The sequence below is a fragment of the Octopus bimaculoides genome, chromosome 12 (assembly GCF_046866305.1).
Source record: "Octopus bimaculoides isolate indiv1 chromosome 12, ASM4686630v1, whole genome shotgun sequence".
In the NCBI taxonomy this organism is placed as follows: domain Eukaryota; kingdom Metazoa; phylum Mollusca; class Cephalopoda; order Octopoda; family Octopodidae; genus Octopus; species Octopus bimaculoides.
In genome coordinates this window covers 58,722,812-58,739,350 of record NC_142939.1, presented here as the reverse complement: position 1 = coordinate 58,739,350, position 16,539 = coordinate 58,722,812, and the positions used below count along the sequence as shown (strand labels likewise).

Sequence of the window (16,539 nt, the reverse complement as noted above, 5' to 3'; positions counted from 1 at the left end):
CAGAAACTGTCAAACAACAACAACAACAAATTTGATGATAATAATAATAATAATGATAATAATAACAATAAATTTGATAATAATAATAATAATAATAATAACAATGTTAGATTTCAAGAAATGAAATTCTAAATTGAACATATATGTGTGTATGTATATATGCATCATATATATATATATATATATATATATATATATATATATATAAATACACACACATACATACGTGTGTGTGTGTGTGTGTGTGTGTGTGTGTGTGTGTGTGTGTGTAAATAAACACATATACACATACATACATGGTGATAAACATTAATGAAAAGACCAGCTGCAATATTATATCTTAAAACTTTGAAAATAAGCAACATCATATTAAAACTATTATGATGTGAGCGATTAAGTAACAATATTGATGTCTAATATAGGCATAAGGCTACACCTTTTTGGGTGGGGTTGGGGGGTGCACAGACAAGGGAGTAGATTACTGTCCCCTCCTTGCCACCATCACCTGTACTTAACTGCTTCATATATAATATGGACATCTCAGCCCTGAGAAGTTTTAAACTCAGAATGTAAGGGGAGATAAATCGCCTGACCACTAAACTGTTCTCTAATTAATTCTCATAAAAAAAAACAAAATTAATTAATTAAGCAGAACTCTCATGTTATCAATCTCATGAGATGTGAATAAAGATTCTAATTTCAGTGTGAGTGCTCAAATGTAGATTGTCTCAATCGAGTTGATATTAACCCTTCTACTGCAGAAATCAGATATATTTTCTTAAAATTCTATTTCCATTTTGTAACTGTGGAGAGCAATCTTATATATCAGTCTACCTTATGTTGAGGTATGCCATGTTTGAAACCAGTTTTGTTGAGATACATCAATACAACTTGCATAAATTTACCAATTCTATTTTTCAGTAGATATCTAATGACATTACTGAAATAACTACGAAAGTTAATTTTGCAGTTAAAGAGTCTAAAATGGTAAAGTAAAGCCTGTAGATACAAATTTATTCGAGAGGAAGAATGAGACAAAATGATATTTATACCTCGAGAGTCAAACATTGCTAACCAATAAGTTGATGAAAATTATTAATCCAAAAATAGAAAAGTATCGGTTACCATGGCAACAATAATAATGCACAGATTCTAACCCCACCCCCAACCCACCGCATCACACAAAGCAATCAATCATCTTCACTGAATTCTATTCTTGGTGTTTTATCATGATGTATATATGTTTACTTTTGATATTTCATGACCGTTGCCACCCACGCTTACAAGGATGCCGATAGAATAGAATGGCTTCTGCTAATTTGGTCAACAGAATAACGTCATTGATATTATTTCGGGAGTGGCTGCCCCTACCCCCACTCTATCTCTTTCCATAACATCCAACACTCAACACCACCATTATCGTCAGCATTTAACATCTGTTTTCCATGCTGGCATGGGTTAGACGGTTTGACATGGAGCTGACCAGCTGGGACCTATCCAGACTCCAACTGTCTGTTGTGGCATGGTTTCTACAGCTGGATGCCCTTCTTAACACTAAATACAAATCTGCCACGAGAAGGTAGGCTCATGAGATCCATGAGGTCAGGACATAGCTAGACTTTTAAGGTGTTTACGCAACTGAGAACACAAAGATGAGACTTACTTGCAAGGCTAACCCCCACCTCTAGCTACCATTAATACTCACTTTTTAGTTAAGTGCATTGGGGTTCAAGAGATGCCCGGTGCAAAAACTTGAACTCTTGGTCTAACAACTACGAACTCAACACTCTTACCAATAGGCCAAAATACAAACCTCCTTGCTGAACAAGATGTTACCCTATCAGAGGTGCAACTCCCATTTTCCACTGGCACTCAATTTCAGATAAATGGATTGGGGCACCATGACAACCAATCCAAGAATTTGAACACACATCCCCACAATTGGGTGCCCAACATCTTATATATATATATATTATACAAGAGGAAGAGAGAGAGAAACCAATGATACTAGTCATCTTCATGTACTAATCCATAGGTCAGTCAATATTATATACAGTCGTATTAGTATTCTTTGTTGCTGTTACTGTACAGATATTCGAAAATGTAAAAAGAAAACAAAGATAACAATACCAAAGTAATTTATACAATTTTAACGAGATAATTAAATAAACTTTGGAAAGAACAGTAAAGATCCAAGAGATGCTAAACGAAAGAAAGAATATAATATTTAATGCTGAAATGGGTATTTTATGGTGCTTTTGACAGTTATTTATTAGCTTTTTTTTGGTGTTGTTGTTTTAATTATTAGTGAAAAGAGATGAAGGACCACGGCCCATAGTTGCTCAATACTGGTGACAATAATGAAACGCTGGTCAGTTTGAGTGTTTGTAGAGCTAAAGAATGTCAGTTAAGGCAACTGGAAGGCAAAAGAAGAGAATTTCTGGAAGATGGCAAAGAGTCCCGGGAATAGAATGGTTGAAAACAGTGTTTACAAAGAATGTACTCTTCTCATCACACCCCGCAAGAGGAGGAGATGAGTTGAGAAACAGTAGAAAGGGTGAGATTGAGGAATGAGTCAGGGGCCGAATGCATCAAGAGGTGGTATGCAGATGGCTAGTTCAAGAGAGCAGATGCCATTACAGTAGCAGTTGAATAAATAGCATGAGGACACAGTATACCTGTTAATAATTACTTCATATCTGCCGAAAACGTATACATGTGTGTTTGTGTGTATGCGTGTGTGTGTACATGGGTGCGCACGCACGCATGTCAATTACATCATCATCATCATTTTAACTCCACTTTTCCAGGCTCGCATGGGTTGGACGGAGTTGATTTAAAGCATATTCTCTATGGCTAGATGCTCTTCCTGTCACCAACCCATACCTGTTTCCAAGCAAGGTAATATTTTCCTATGGGCGAGACATATACAATGTATATATTTGAGCATTTAATTTCAAAAATTAAAATTTTCAAAGCTATGTTCCAAACTTTTGACCACAACTGTATATATATATATATATATATATATATATATATATATATATATATTTTGTTGGCACTCTCTCGCTTACGACGTCGAGGGTTCCAGTTGATCTGATCAACGGAACAGCCTGCTCGTGAAATTAACGTGCAAGTGGCTGAGCACTCCACAGACACATGTACCCTTAACGTAGTTCTCGGGGATATTCAGCGTGACACAGTGTGACAAGGCTGACCCTTTGAATTACAGGTACAACAGAAACAGGAAGTAAGAGTGAGAGAAAGTTGTGGTGGAAGAGTACAGCAGGGTTGTACAGCAGGGTTCGCCACCATCCCCTGCCGGAACCTAGTGGAGCTTTAGGCGTTTTCGCTCAATAAACACTCACAAGGCCCGGTCTGGGAATCGAAACCGCGGTCCTATGACCGCAAGTCCACTGCCCTAACCACTGGGCCATTGCGCCTCCACACATATATATATATATATATATATATATATATATATATATATATATATATGTATATATATATATATATATATATATATATATATATATATATATATATATATATATATATATGTATATGTATATATATATATATATATATATATATATATATATATATATATATATGTATATATATATATATATATATATATATATATATATATATATATATATATATATATATATATATATATATATATATATATATATATGTATATATATATATATATATATATATATATATATATATATATATATATATATATATATATATATATATATATATATATATATATATATATATATATATATATATATATGTATATATATATATATATATGTATATATATATATATATGTATATATATATATATATGTATATATATATATATATGTATATATATATATATATGTATATATATATATATATATATATATATATATATATATATATATATATATATGTATATATATATATATATATGTATATATATATATATATATATATATATATATGTATATATATATATATATATATATATATATATATATATATATATATATATATATATATATATATATATATATATATATATATATATATGTATATATATATATATATATATGTATATATATATATATATATATATATATATATATATATATATATATATATTATTCAAGGGCGCATATTCCAGGTGTGCTAGGTGTGCGCAAATTCATTATAATTATTAACTTTACTCATTAATTTAATCACAAATCTGAATGGAAAACTTTTGTTAGACCTCTGCTTGAAATTTGGTGGCATTGGTTGTGGCAAGCACACTCAGTACTGCAACCACCATACGCCATTGATTATAGTATATTAAGAATTAATGAAGGAAGATATTGAGTCCTCTAAAAGAAATACTATTAATATAAATGATGAAGGAGAAAAAAGAACAATGAATAAGAAGAAAAGTAACGCTAGAAATATTTTGTGAAGTCAGAGGGGAAAGAAAAGAAAACAGTAGATTAGTCTAAAGTAAGAAACAAAGGAAGAAAAACACCTTCCCCCTCCCCACCATTCCAAATTGGATTCTTTTTGAACTGCGAAAATTTATACTGAAAATTCCAAGGCTTTACTCGGAAGTAATTAAAGGAAGTGTCTACGTAATTTTAGCGAGGAAAACGAACCCTTGTTGGAATTTGTTCATGAAATCGGGGTTAATGAAAATATGTATTTTTATTTTTTATTGCTTATTTGTTTCAGTAGTTTGGACTGCGGCCATGCTGGGGCTCTGGCTTCAAGGGTTTTAGTCGAATGGAGTGACCAGAGTATGCTTCTTTTAAAGCCCAGAATTTATTCTATCACTTCTTTCAATGAACTGCTAAGTTACGGGGATGTAAACAGACCAACACAGGTTGTCAAGTTGTGGTGGGGGACAAACACAAACACACACAGAAATACACACACATATGTGTGTATGTATGTATGTATGTATGTATATATATATATATATATATATATATATATATATATATATATATATATATATATGTATATATATATATATATAATATGGCTACCATTCGTTTCGTGTTAAAAACATCCTAATATCTAATCAGATAGAGGAATGGTGTTTGTCTCCATTTTGGAGCCCAGGGTTACTGTAAAAGACACTCACCCCAGGAGTCACACAGTGGGATTGAACCCAAAACGACGAGGTTGCAAAGGTGACCTTTTTAACCGCACCATCATGCCTGTGCCTATATATGTTTTTCCTGAATGTCTTTTTTTATAAAAAATATATTCAAATATGTTTTTCAAAAAAATGTATTGTTGCTGCTATTATTTAACCCTAGGCCAACCAAAATCAATTAGATTTATGATTGAAGGCTCTCCAGCCTTGACTATCCTGTCTTTGAAAGGATATGTGATAACATATTTAATGTGTCCGCCTTTTAAAGAAGGTGGAGTAGGAACAGAGGAAAACTTGGTTGTTGTTTCTAGCAGGAGTAACCAGGTCGCCTATTGGTTCATCAACATCAGCAGGTGTTGTTGCTGTTGCTGTTTAGTCCCAGGTCAGACTTAGTTGAGAAGAACAATGATCAAAAATATTGCAACTGTGTGTGTATGTGTGAGTGCGTATGTACACGTGTGTTGTGTGTGTTTATACAAGCATGTCAGCAAGGATATGAGAATATATTTCCTGTTCTGTGTGTGTGTGTGTGTGTGTGTGTCTGTGTTTGAATACATGTCAAAGATTTTGTGTGTGTGTGTGTGTGTGTGCGTAAGTGTTGTGTCACTCTGAGAAAATAATTCATATTCAGAATGACTGGGAGTGTGACTGTGTGCATGTATGTGTGCACATGTGGGATTGTGTGTATGTGCATGTGAGTCCTCAATGACCTTGTGAACGATGGAATAGTTTAAATAATAACCACTCATACCACGCAGAAAGCAATTAAGTCTTGACAATAATATCCTGAACGACTTTACTCTTTGCTAAATTTACCTGCAACTTTGCACACCTTTCTACTTCAACACAGTCAAAGTACGGAACCATTCTTCTTTTATACACTAAACAGGGGAAATGGTTTGAGAACCTGAATGGCTAAATATGTTTTAAGTCTTTAACAGAATTATACAGGCACAATACCAACTTTCAGGACTCAGAAACCTTCAATAATCCACACTCGTTAACAAGCAGGATCTTCAAATCCTTATAGTCACCTGACTAGTTTGCTGGTACCTTAAACAGTACAGTATTAATCTAGTGGTAAAGTTTATAGGAAGGCACATGGCTTGGTGGGTGGAGCGTTGAGCTCACTATCACGAGGTAGCGAGTTTGATTCTTGGGCTGGGCTGTGAGTTGTGTTCTTGAGCAAGACACTTTATTTCACATTTGCCTAGACCTGTACCTTAGATGAGAACATTCTAGGTGTAGCAGATACCAACACCATCTACAACAAATAAAGAAGGACATCATGTGTGTGTTTGTGTGTGTGAAGACGCATGGCTCAATGGTTAGAGCGTCAAGCTTGCGACCGTGAGGTTGTGAGTTCAAATCCCGGACCGGGCTGCGTGTTGTGTTCTTGAGCAAGACACTATATTTCACGTTGCTCCAGTTCAGTCAGCTGTAGAAATGAGTTGCGACGTCACTGATGCCAAGTTGTATCAGCCTTTGCCATTCCCTTGAATAACATCGGTAGCTGGTCTTCCATAAACAACTTTACTTGGACGTGTGCATCGGAGGGTAACATTCTAGGTGCAATCTCATGGCCTGTCATGACTGAAGTTAGCTTTAATGTGTTACGGGCACGCATACATACATACATACATACATACATACACACACATACATATATATATATATATATATATACATACACACACACAACAGGCTTCTTTAAGTTTCCATCTACCAAATCCACTCACAAGACTTTGGTTAGCCTGAGGCTATAGTAGAAGATTCTTGTCAGTGGGACTGAATCTGGAACCGTGTGGTTGGAAAGCAGGCTTCATACCACACAGCCACGCTTATGTAAGTAAATTTAATATTTGTTTCCTTTAGAATGTGTCGACCAAGGTGGCCAAAGTAACCACACCTGGTTTGGAAAAACAAGTAAACCGGAATGGGTTTTGGAACCAAGACTATTGGTAAATCGAAGATGTGCCTGTATGTGGGGGTTCAACCAATTAGCTGTTCAGTAATTCACAGCTGCAGAATTAGCATACACCTATGGATACCTACATACACTTACTGATGCAACACAATCAAAATGATGTGCAATATAAAAAGCTGTTGGTATTGTTACCTGTGGTGGGGGGGTCCTAATGGGTAAGGTTTTTTGGACTCATGATTGTAAAGTTGTGGTTTCAATTCCTGGATGGGAAGACTCATTGTGTTCTCAAGTAAAACACTTCATTTCATGTTGCTCCAGACCACCCAGCTGGCAAAAACATGTAATCCTGCAATGGGCCAACATCCCAACCAAGGGTTTTATATATATATATATATATATATATACACACACACACATATATATATATATATACATATATATATACACACACACATAAACTGGGTAACTTGGAACCTGAACCTTATGAGTCCATAGGGCTTAAGAAGGATGCTTTTCATCATGTTACCCACCACCACCACCACTCAAAAATAAAAAAAAAACAAAAGAATTTACAGTTACCACCCATACACATACACGCACATACATACACATTGAGATTGTCCTTGCAATTAGCAGGCAAAACCTTTCTGTAAGTTTCAAAAACAGTTGACATAGGAAATAACTCTTTTGCATAAATTCTGAAATTGGAAACAAGGGAAATAACTTTAATAAAATCAGTTAACTGAAATTCTGCAAGGTATAGAAAATGCAGCATGGGAGTTAATCATACACACATATATGCACCCACATACATACACACATACATAAGTTAAGTAATAGAATATTAATGTTCTAGAAGTTTCAAAAAGAATACCAAATTTGGAATTTGAGGTGAGGAGCCCTGAAACATGCATTTGTACATTACCTCTGATCATTACAAAATAATCGTGAGTAGTCAAAACGCTGGTCCAAAAATGAACTGCACAAAATAAGAGTGAAATCAAGATAAGTATTTTAGTAAAGGGAGTTGAGAACTTCAATGGAAAAAAAACTAAACATTTTGGTTGGTTACACAGCTAAAACGCTACGGAATTTCATAATGGCCCTATCCATATTGCAGCTAAATGCTGAGATTCCAGTTTGTATAAATGATTTGAAATAACGGTGAAGGATAGAGGAGTCAAATTGATCTGAGGAATACACAAAGAAATGGTATCAGTGTGTTTCAATGCTCTAATGCTCTGAGGAATATCCTTGTCTCTTCATGGATTATGTCAATTCTGACAAAAGAAAATTTCTTTGAATAATTATGGACATTCCTGTAATGAGAGATCTTTAAAAATGTGCATTGACTACAAATACAAATATTATCATATCATATGTGTGTATAAAAATTATACACGAAGGGAAAAACCATTAAGTGGTTTTCCAGAACGTTATAAATAGGAATTAAATCCTAAATCATGAAAATACTAATTCTTAAACGTGCTAAAATAAGAATTAGGTTTTCCATGGTTTGGGATTTAACTACTATTTCTAGTGTGTTGGAAAACCACTTAGTGACTTTTCCCATCATGTATAATTTTTGTATACACACACATATATGTATATATATATATATCATCATCATCATTGTTTAACATCCGCTTTCCATGCTAGTTAAACGATGATGATGGTGATATATATATATACATATATATATATATATATATATATATATATATATATATACATATATATATATATATATATATATATACATATATATATATATATATATATATATATATATATATATACATATATATATATATATATATATATATATATATATATATATATATATATATATATATATACATATATGTATGTGTGTGTGTATACAAAAATTATACACATATATATATATTTTGATGAAGGCATTTACAAGATTAGACATGTTACATTCTTTTCAAAAGTCTTCAGACCTTAGAATTCAAGACTATATATATATATATATATATATATATATATATACTTCATTTGTTGATTAACATGCTACCAATGGTTTCATATAGAAAGAATTTCCACAATCTTCAAGCAATCCACAAATGAGAAATATTTATCCACCAAATGTGGTGTTGAGCACACTTTCTCACTGTATTGTGCATGTATGCCCATGTGTGTGTGTACAACACTCATCTTGAAAGTGGGCAATGAAGATGGACAGTTGAATCGATTGATAAACTTTATCATATTGATATCTAAGTTTTAGGATATTAATAATATATCCAATATTGGTACAAGGTCACAGCTTGTATCAGTGGAGCACAGTTGCAATCAGTGAGGGTATGGCCAAAGCTAACTGACCACACACTTCCAGTGTTTCACTAATATTCATTTTAGCTACACTCACAGAAGGATCAAATACAGGCAAAGTTGACTTGGGCAGGATTTTTGTTCACAGAACCTAGAAGAAAGTATGACATAAATTGATTCTGAAGAACTACAACAAAAAATACTCATTAACTTTCAAAGAAGGGACTTCTGCACATCATAATTGAAGGGACTTCTGCACATCATAAAAAGGAAAAAAAAAAACCCCACAAGAATTAAACACGTTAAAACAGTCATGCTCACCTTGATAAGGGCCGTTTCTCAAGAGGGCCAGCATTAAAAGGTTTCTTTGCAATAAAAGGAACATTATTGATTTTTTCTTCTTCTTCAGGAGATGTTGGAGTATGAACAGGAGAGATTACTGGATCAGTGTTGCCTCTAGTGCTGCTTGAGACTGCTTCGGTCTCGGAATCTTCTAAAATACCACTACTCCTGAAATAGAATATACTTTCGTTAATATGCACATTACCTATCTAGAGATATACATGTATATGTGCGTGTGTCTGTCTGTGTGTGTGTGTGTGTGTGTGTGTGTGTGTGTGTGTGTGTGTGTGTGTGTGTGTGTATAGATAGACAGAGGTGGGTATAAATATATAATCCATGTATGCAGAAGGGTGCATACATGGATATAAAGCATTCGAATATCCTTCAAATATCATCCCAAACATATACCCAGCCAACCCACCCAAAACTTTATTTGGGAAGAGAAGACCTACACACACATACACACATTTGAATAAATACATATAAATAAACATAAACACCCACAAACATATGTTTGATGCATACATATCTTCTTGTGAACATGTATATACATACATAAAAGCATACACACACACACACATGCACACATGTGCATATATATTCACTCACACATGCTTGCTTTGTTTGTGAGTGCACACGCACACACATTCATCATTTCATTGCTACTTTCCATGCTGACAAGTTGTTACAGTCCAGCTTAGTTCTGGTTTAGAATGACCACTCTCCAAAGATGGTTGGAGAACCACAGCTTTCTCTCTCTCTCTCTCTTATACATTCCATCTCTGGCTCAGCTTCTATAGCAGATGTCCACCAAACACTTCCACAGAATGTACTGCATCCTTTTCATTGTGGCACCAGCATTCCTGCACACCAGCATAACACATCCAGCAGAACATATTCACTGTATTTCTTTCTAAGCATTGTAAATCTTGCACATTCAAAGCCCACCTTTCACTACCATGCAAATACCATTGTACATTTGTGATAGCAATGTCTTTTGCTACTTTTGTATCAGCATCAGAATATCTAGTGAGACGAGCTCTCTGTATGACTAAAAGAATCACGACAAGCAGAAATGGATGAAGGACTCCACTCAGAATTAATATCACCTCTGAGAGAGTGCCACTGTTTGCTACTGCCTGCCTTTGTCATGCAGCTCCCCTTTTAGTTTCCCAACATGGGAGTGTCTGAGTTTCTTATTAGGCAGGTAGTGCATGGAGACATTCGGTACTCCTCATACAAGATGAGAAAAGGACAATTTCCATCCCAAGCCATCAAAGACAAGGGAAAAGACCATGCTACGAAGCTTTTGAACAAACTCAAGCATCCCCTCCAACTGAACATGCTTTGGTTTTTCTCAGACGAGAAACAACCGTTGGTTTGCCATGTCCCCAAAACATGTACCGACAATGCAGTTTGAGAGATATTCTATGATCAACTTCATAAAAGACCCTTATGAAATCAAACCAGAGTCATGGACATGGCTGTGTGGTTAAGAAGCTTACATTGCAACTAACTTGTTTCAGGTTCAGTCTTTCAAAGGTTTAACCAAACAAATTCACCCTAGTATTTTTTGTTTTTCAAGTCCAATACACATTCTATCAGTCCCTTTCGCCAAACAGCTAAGTTATGGAGATTTAAACAAACAAACACCAGTTGTTAGACAGTGGTAGGTGACAAACACACAGCTTCTTTCAGTTTCCATCTACCAAATCCACTCACAAGGTTTTGATAGATGGAAACTACCTGTTCAAGATGCAAACTACCTGTTCAGAAGCAAACTTCATACCACACAGTCATGCCTGCTGATGCATAAAGTCAAAAAGATAGGCATGTAATTTTTCAGTATCTGTTCTTCATCGACCTTTATGCATAGGGCAAATTATGCCTTATTTAAATCTTGTTGGATAGGTTTACCACTTACAAGAGAACTTTGAAAAAGTACCTGCAGTGGCTTCGCTGCAGGCATTTTACATGTGCTTAGGAGACTTGTTAGAAACCTATCAGTCCTGTTGCTGAGTTGAAGTTTGTTTCATCTATGGCAACTGTGACATCTTTTTCCTTTATATCAATGTAATCTATACTTGCCCTTTCTTTATGGGGAACCAAGGTCTCAAAGAACTTCTCTGGCTCATGTATTTACATGATTCCCAGCAACAAGGTGATATCACTTGTAAATTGCACATTCGATGTTCCACTTTTCCTTTTGGGGCATGCAAACAGTGAGTTATTTCCTTTGAATAATATCTTTATGTTGTAACACATTGAGGCTGGTTCTTTTACAAATTTATAGGAATCCTTACGGTTCCTTTATATATATATTACAGTAGTGATTCTGTCTTTCTGTCCTCTAATTTCCATGGGAGAATCTCAGTTTGTTTGCAATCCATAGGAGTGTCCTTTTCAAGAGGGACTTTTCACTGTCTCTAAGTTATTCATTTAAACAATATGAGTTCTTTATCCTTCATCTCACAAAGACTTTTCTCTTCCAAGGAGTAACATTTTTCTTTTTCTTCGTATGTCAGCTTTTCTCTCAGGAAGAAATTTAATGTATGGGTGTGTACATATATATATATATATATATATATATATATACTGAGGGTGATAAATTGAATATTAATTTCAATTTAAAACCAGTGGTCTAGCATATAAAAAATCTGATAATTCAGAAAAATTGTATTACATGCGCATATATATATGCATATATATATATATATATATATATATATATATGTCGCTTGCATTATTGGTGTAAATTTTAAAGTGCTGTGTCTGTATCTTGCATAGAGAAACTTGAGACCAATCCTGTTTCAAGATCCCTTTCTCAGCAAGCTTTTAGTTTGCTTTAAGCTACTTCAGCTAGATTGAGTTCAAGTGTTTTTTGTAATGTGGTTATCTGCAATTGCCCTTGGAGTATACATTGTTAGCTCCACTATATTATGGTCTGAGAAAACTGCCAGCACTACCATCACATTATGGATGAATTTAATGCAATTTACAAAACAAGGATCCAAAGAGATGTCACCACAAAGTTGAATAAGCAGTAGTTTAGAGAGATCAAATAGAGATTCTGCTAGTCTTTGCTTATAGAGAGACATTTCTGAGATTATGCAGCCTTTTGTGTTATTTAAAACAGGGGGAGTTGAAGATACCCAATAGAAGTACATTGATGTGTTAATTCAATCTCATTAATATCTCCTTGATCTTTCTGGGGCTTTCTCCAAATGAACTATCATGCAGCTGTCATGATTTGCATATGACCACATCAATTTGTTACTGTTGTTGGTGTCACCATCATTGTCATTTTACATACATTTTCTTTGTTGTCCATGTTTCAGATGGATTGCCACAGCTGAAGTTAGCATATATCCAAAAGGTGCCACTTACCTAAATGGGTTAGAAGAAAGCATCTCCCTCATGAGTTTTATTTTTGGATTGGTTTCTAAGGCTGGATGCCCTTCCCAACATCAACCACTTTACAGAGTGTACTGGGTGCTTTTTTTTTTCATGGCACCAGCACTAGAGAGGTTGTCATATTCAGTAAATGCCAGCAGTGACCATCCTGAGCCTACCATTTGTGATGGTCTTGCATGTTATCTTCATTCATCTTTTGCACTCAACCCAAACGACATGCTATTTTTCTGTGCTGTGCTTCACAAAGATTGTTGCTCAGCAGTCATAGTTCACTCTATCTCTGCATATTACCTTCACACAGAAGCAAACAAAGTATGATCTATCCTCTTCAGGTGAGCATTCGCATTTCTATTAATTAGTTATCCTTCTTTACTACAAGTGTTCTGTGGATCATTGTCTTCTTCCGGTCTGTTTTCCCCAACCATGTTAGCTTTGTGGAGAGCACTTACTCCATTTAAGGCAAATCTAACATAGCTTCGCATGAGCACAGCAGCATTTTAGTCCCATTTCTCTATGCTAGCAGATTTTTTTTTCTTTAGGCAGAATCTCCAAACAGCTAGGAATTTGTCCCTTATTTTGCTGGTGTCTTTATTTTTTGTTTCAGGGTTTTCTTTTCCTTGTCTCTACTCCTGCAGTCTGTCTTCTATGGTTCTGCTTGTTTGTGCCTTTTCCTGATGGTTTTCCTATTTTTGTCTTTGAAGACAGTGTTAACTTACCTAGATCGGTTCTAATTCCTGTAATATTGCTTTCAGTGACGACATTGGAGCCAATTAAATTAATTGTGGCTTCTTCATACATGAAGATTACAACCAGAAGATCCAGTACTCGTTTGTGTACCACAATAGTTTGTGTGCCTCAATGCATACACATCTGTGTCTCGTAGATCTCTGGGCAAGACGCTGGAAAGTTGTAGGTTTTTGAACTCTAAGCTGTGATTGTTTCTGGTTCTTACTTCGGATCAAGAGAATGAGAAATTTGGTACAATACAGTGTTGTCCACATCAGGCATTGGTATAGAGAAGAACCAATCTGCACAACCTGCAGGAGACTATAGCAGAAAGAAGAGTGAAACTTGCAGGTTATGATTTCTAAGTGCCAAAAAGATGAATACTCAAGACAGCTATACAATGTGTACACGTACGGGGGGGGGGGAGGAGAGAGAGAGAGAGAGAGAGAGAGAGAGAAGAGAGGGAAAGAGGAGAGATACAAGAAAGAGAGTGGAGAGAGACAGAAAGGGAGAGAGACAGAAAGGGAGAGAGAGACAAGAGGGAGAGAGAGAGACAGACAGACAGACAGACAGAAAGAAAGAGAGAGAGGGAGAAACAAACAGACAGAAAGAAAGAGAGAGAGGGAGAAACAAACAGACAGACAGACAGACAGACAGACAGACAGACAGACAGACAGAGAGATCCAAGGAAACATGGCATGCTACCTTCAAAGCAATCTGAAGCAACATAGCATCACCTAAGAAGATGCAAGCAACTACAGCCAAAGCCAGGATTATTGGCAATGTCCTGCCGCCCAATGTACAGGCCAACAGCATCAGAGGAACAAAGACTAAGGTCTTTCGTGTCATTGAGCCAAAGGGCTGAGCCACAGTTCTTTCAACTCATCTGTAGCACGGAAGCAATCTGCTTGATGGAACAATGTTGGACTGCCTGAGGCTCAGGTGTCAGTTTAACACAACAATATTTAGGAGCAACAGTTCATACACACATATACATATATTCACAAACACACACATACACATCTGTGAAGTATGTGTATACATACATATGCATATATGTATATATCAATAAAAATACATATATACAGATATATATATATATATGTTCTTCATGCTGGATACGTGCTCTCTCAAAAGTGTTGACCCCTTCCTCCATCTGTGGCGATGACAGTCAGTGTCCTGCATATCACAGGCCTTTAATGAGGACTTGACACAGTCCTTAAATCGCAGCCTTGGTTTCTGCCGGAGTTTTCGGCAGAACATATATATATATATATATATAAAAATTTGACGTCTGGCACCCATGCCAACGTCGTCTCCCTCATTGGACACGAAACTCAGCTTGCGAAGACTTATTGGGGCAAGCGAAAGCAAAATTGTGATGGCGCCTGTGCCCAGCGTCGCCTTTCTGGCACTTGTGCCCGCGGCATGTGTAAGGACTTTCGAGCGAGATTGTTGCCAGTGCCCCTGGACTGGCTCTTGTGCGGGTAGCACATAAAATACACCATTTTGAGCGTGGTCGTTGCCAGTACCGCCTGACTGGCCTTTGTGCCGGTGGCACGTAAAAAGCACCCACTACACTCTCTGAGTGGTTGGCATTAGGAAGGGCATCCAGCTGTAGAAACTCTGCCAAATCAGACTGGAGCCTGGTGTAGCCATCTGGTTTCACCAGTCCTCAGTCAAATCGTCCAACCCATGCTAGCATGGAAAGCGGACGTTAAACAACGATGATGATGATGATATATATATATATATATATATATATATATATATATATATATATATATATATATATATTTACACACATATGTATTTATATTTGTAATTGTGTGTATACACACACACTTGTACATACAACAGACGCATGTACATTTATACATACATACGTTTATGTATGTGTGTAGAGACAGACAGACAGACAGACAGACAGACACAGACACACACACACACCAACTACCATTGATTTCTAAAAAAAGAGAACCGTTACTTCTAGATCATGATATTTCAATGCTCTTTAACATGCCATGCTAGAAACACAAAGAGTGGCAGGTTAGGTTCCATCCCAGCTCGGGAAACACATTCGACCTGGCAAAAAGAGAACAACCAGCAACTCTAGCCACAACAATCATCAAAAACAGAATGTAGACACCCACGTAGAATATGAACAGAAAATGGTTCCACTCATACATACAGCCACTAGATGATGGGGGAGGAAAAAAGGGGAACTCTTCAATATGTACCCATATCTGAAATGAATCATTTTTAAGAAAACTATGAATATTGTGTCACTGATTGTCATCATCTTTACAGAAAATGGAAGAAAAATTTGTACCAAATTTACACCTATACTTCATTGCACTGGATTTGATCCTGATTATCATCATTGTTATAGCCATCAAGGGAAAAGCATGGTTGAGTGGTAAAGAGGTTTGCATCTCAACCACATGGCTCTGGGTTCAAGTCCCACTATGTGGCACCTTTGCCAAGCATCTTCTATTATGGCCTTGGGTTGACCAAAACCTTAGTTGGTAGATTTTGGTGGATGGAAACTGAAAGAAACCAACCATGTGTGTGTGTGTGTGTGTGTGAGACCTTATCTTGATATCGTGTGATAGTTGTAAAATGATTGTGACAGTCATACAGGTAATGTCAGTCATTTCCA

At 35.7% G+C, this 16,539-nt stretch overlaps 1 protein-coding gene across 1 annotated transcript in view; it reads right to left on the bottom strand.

Annotated features, from left to right (window-relative positions):
• The window catches only part of LOC106868187 (unconventional myosin-IXa), a 209,041-nt gene that overhangs the window by 13,640 nt on the left and 178,862 nt on the right, over positions 1-16,539 (bottom strand). Inside the window, exons 26-27 of the mRNA XM_089361098.1 lie at positions 9,717-9,905; positions 8,023-8,076 (exon numbers count right to left, since the gene is read on the bottom strand). Coding sequence (XP_089217224.1) covers positions 8,023-8,076; positions 9,717-9,905 — 243 coding nt within the window. The remainder of the gene's footprint in view (positions 1-8,022; positions 8,077-9,716; positions 9,906-16,539) is intronic.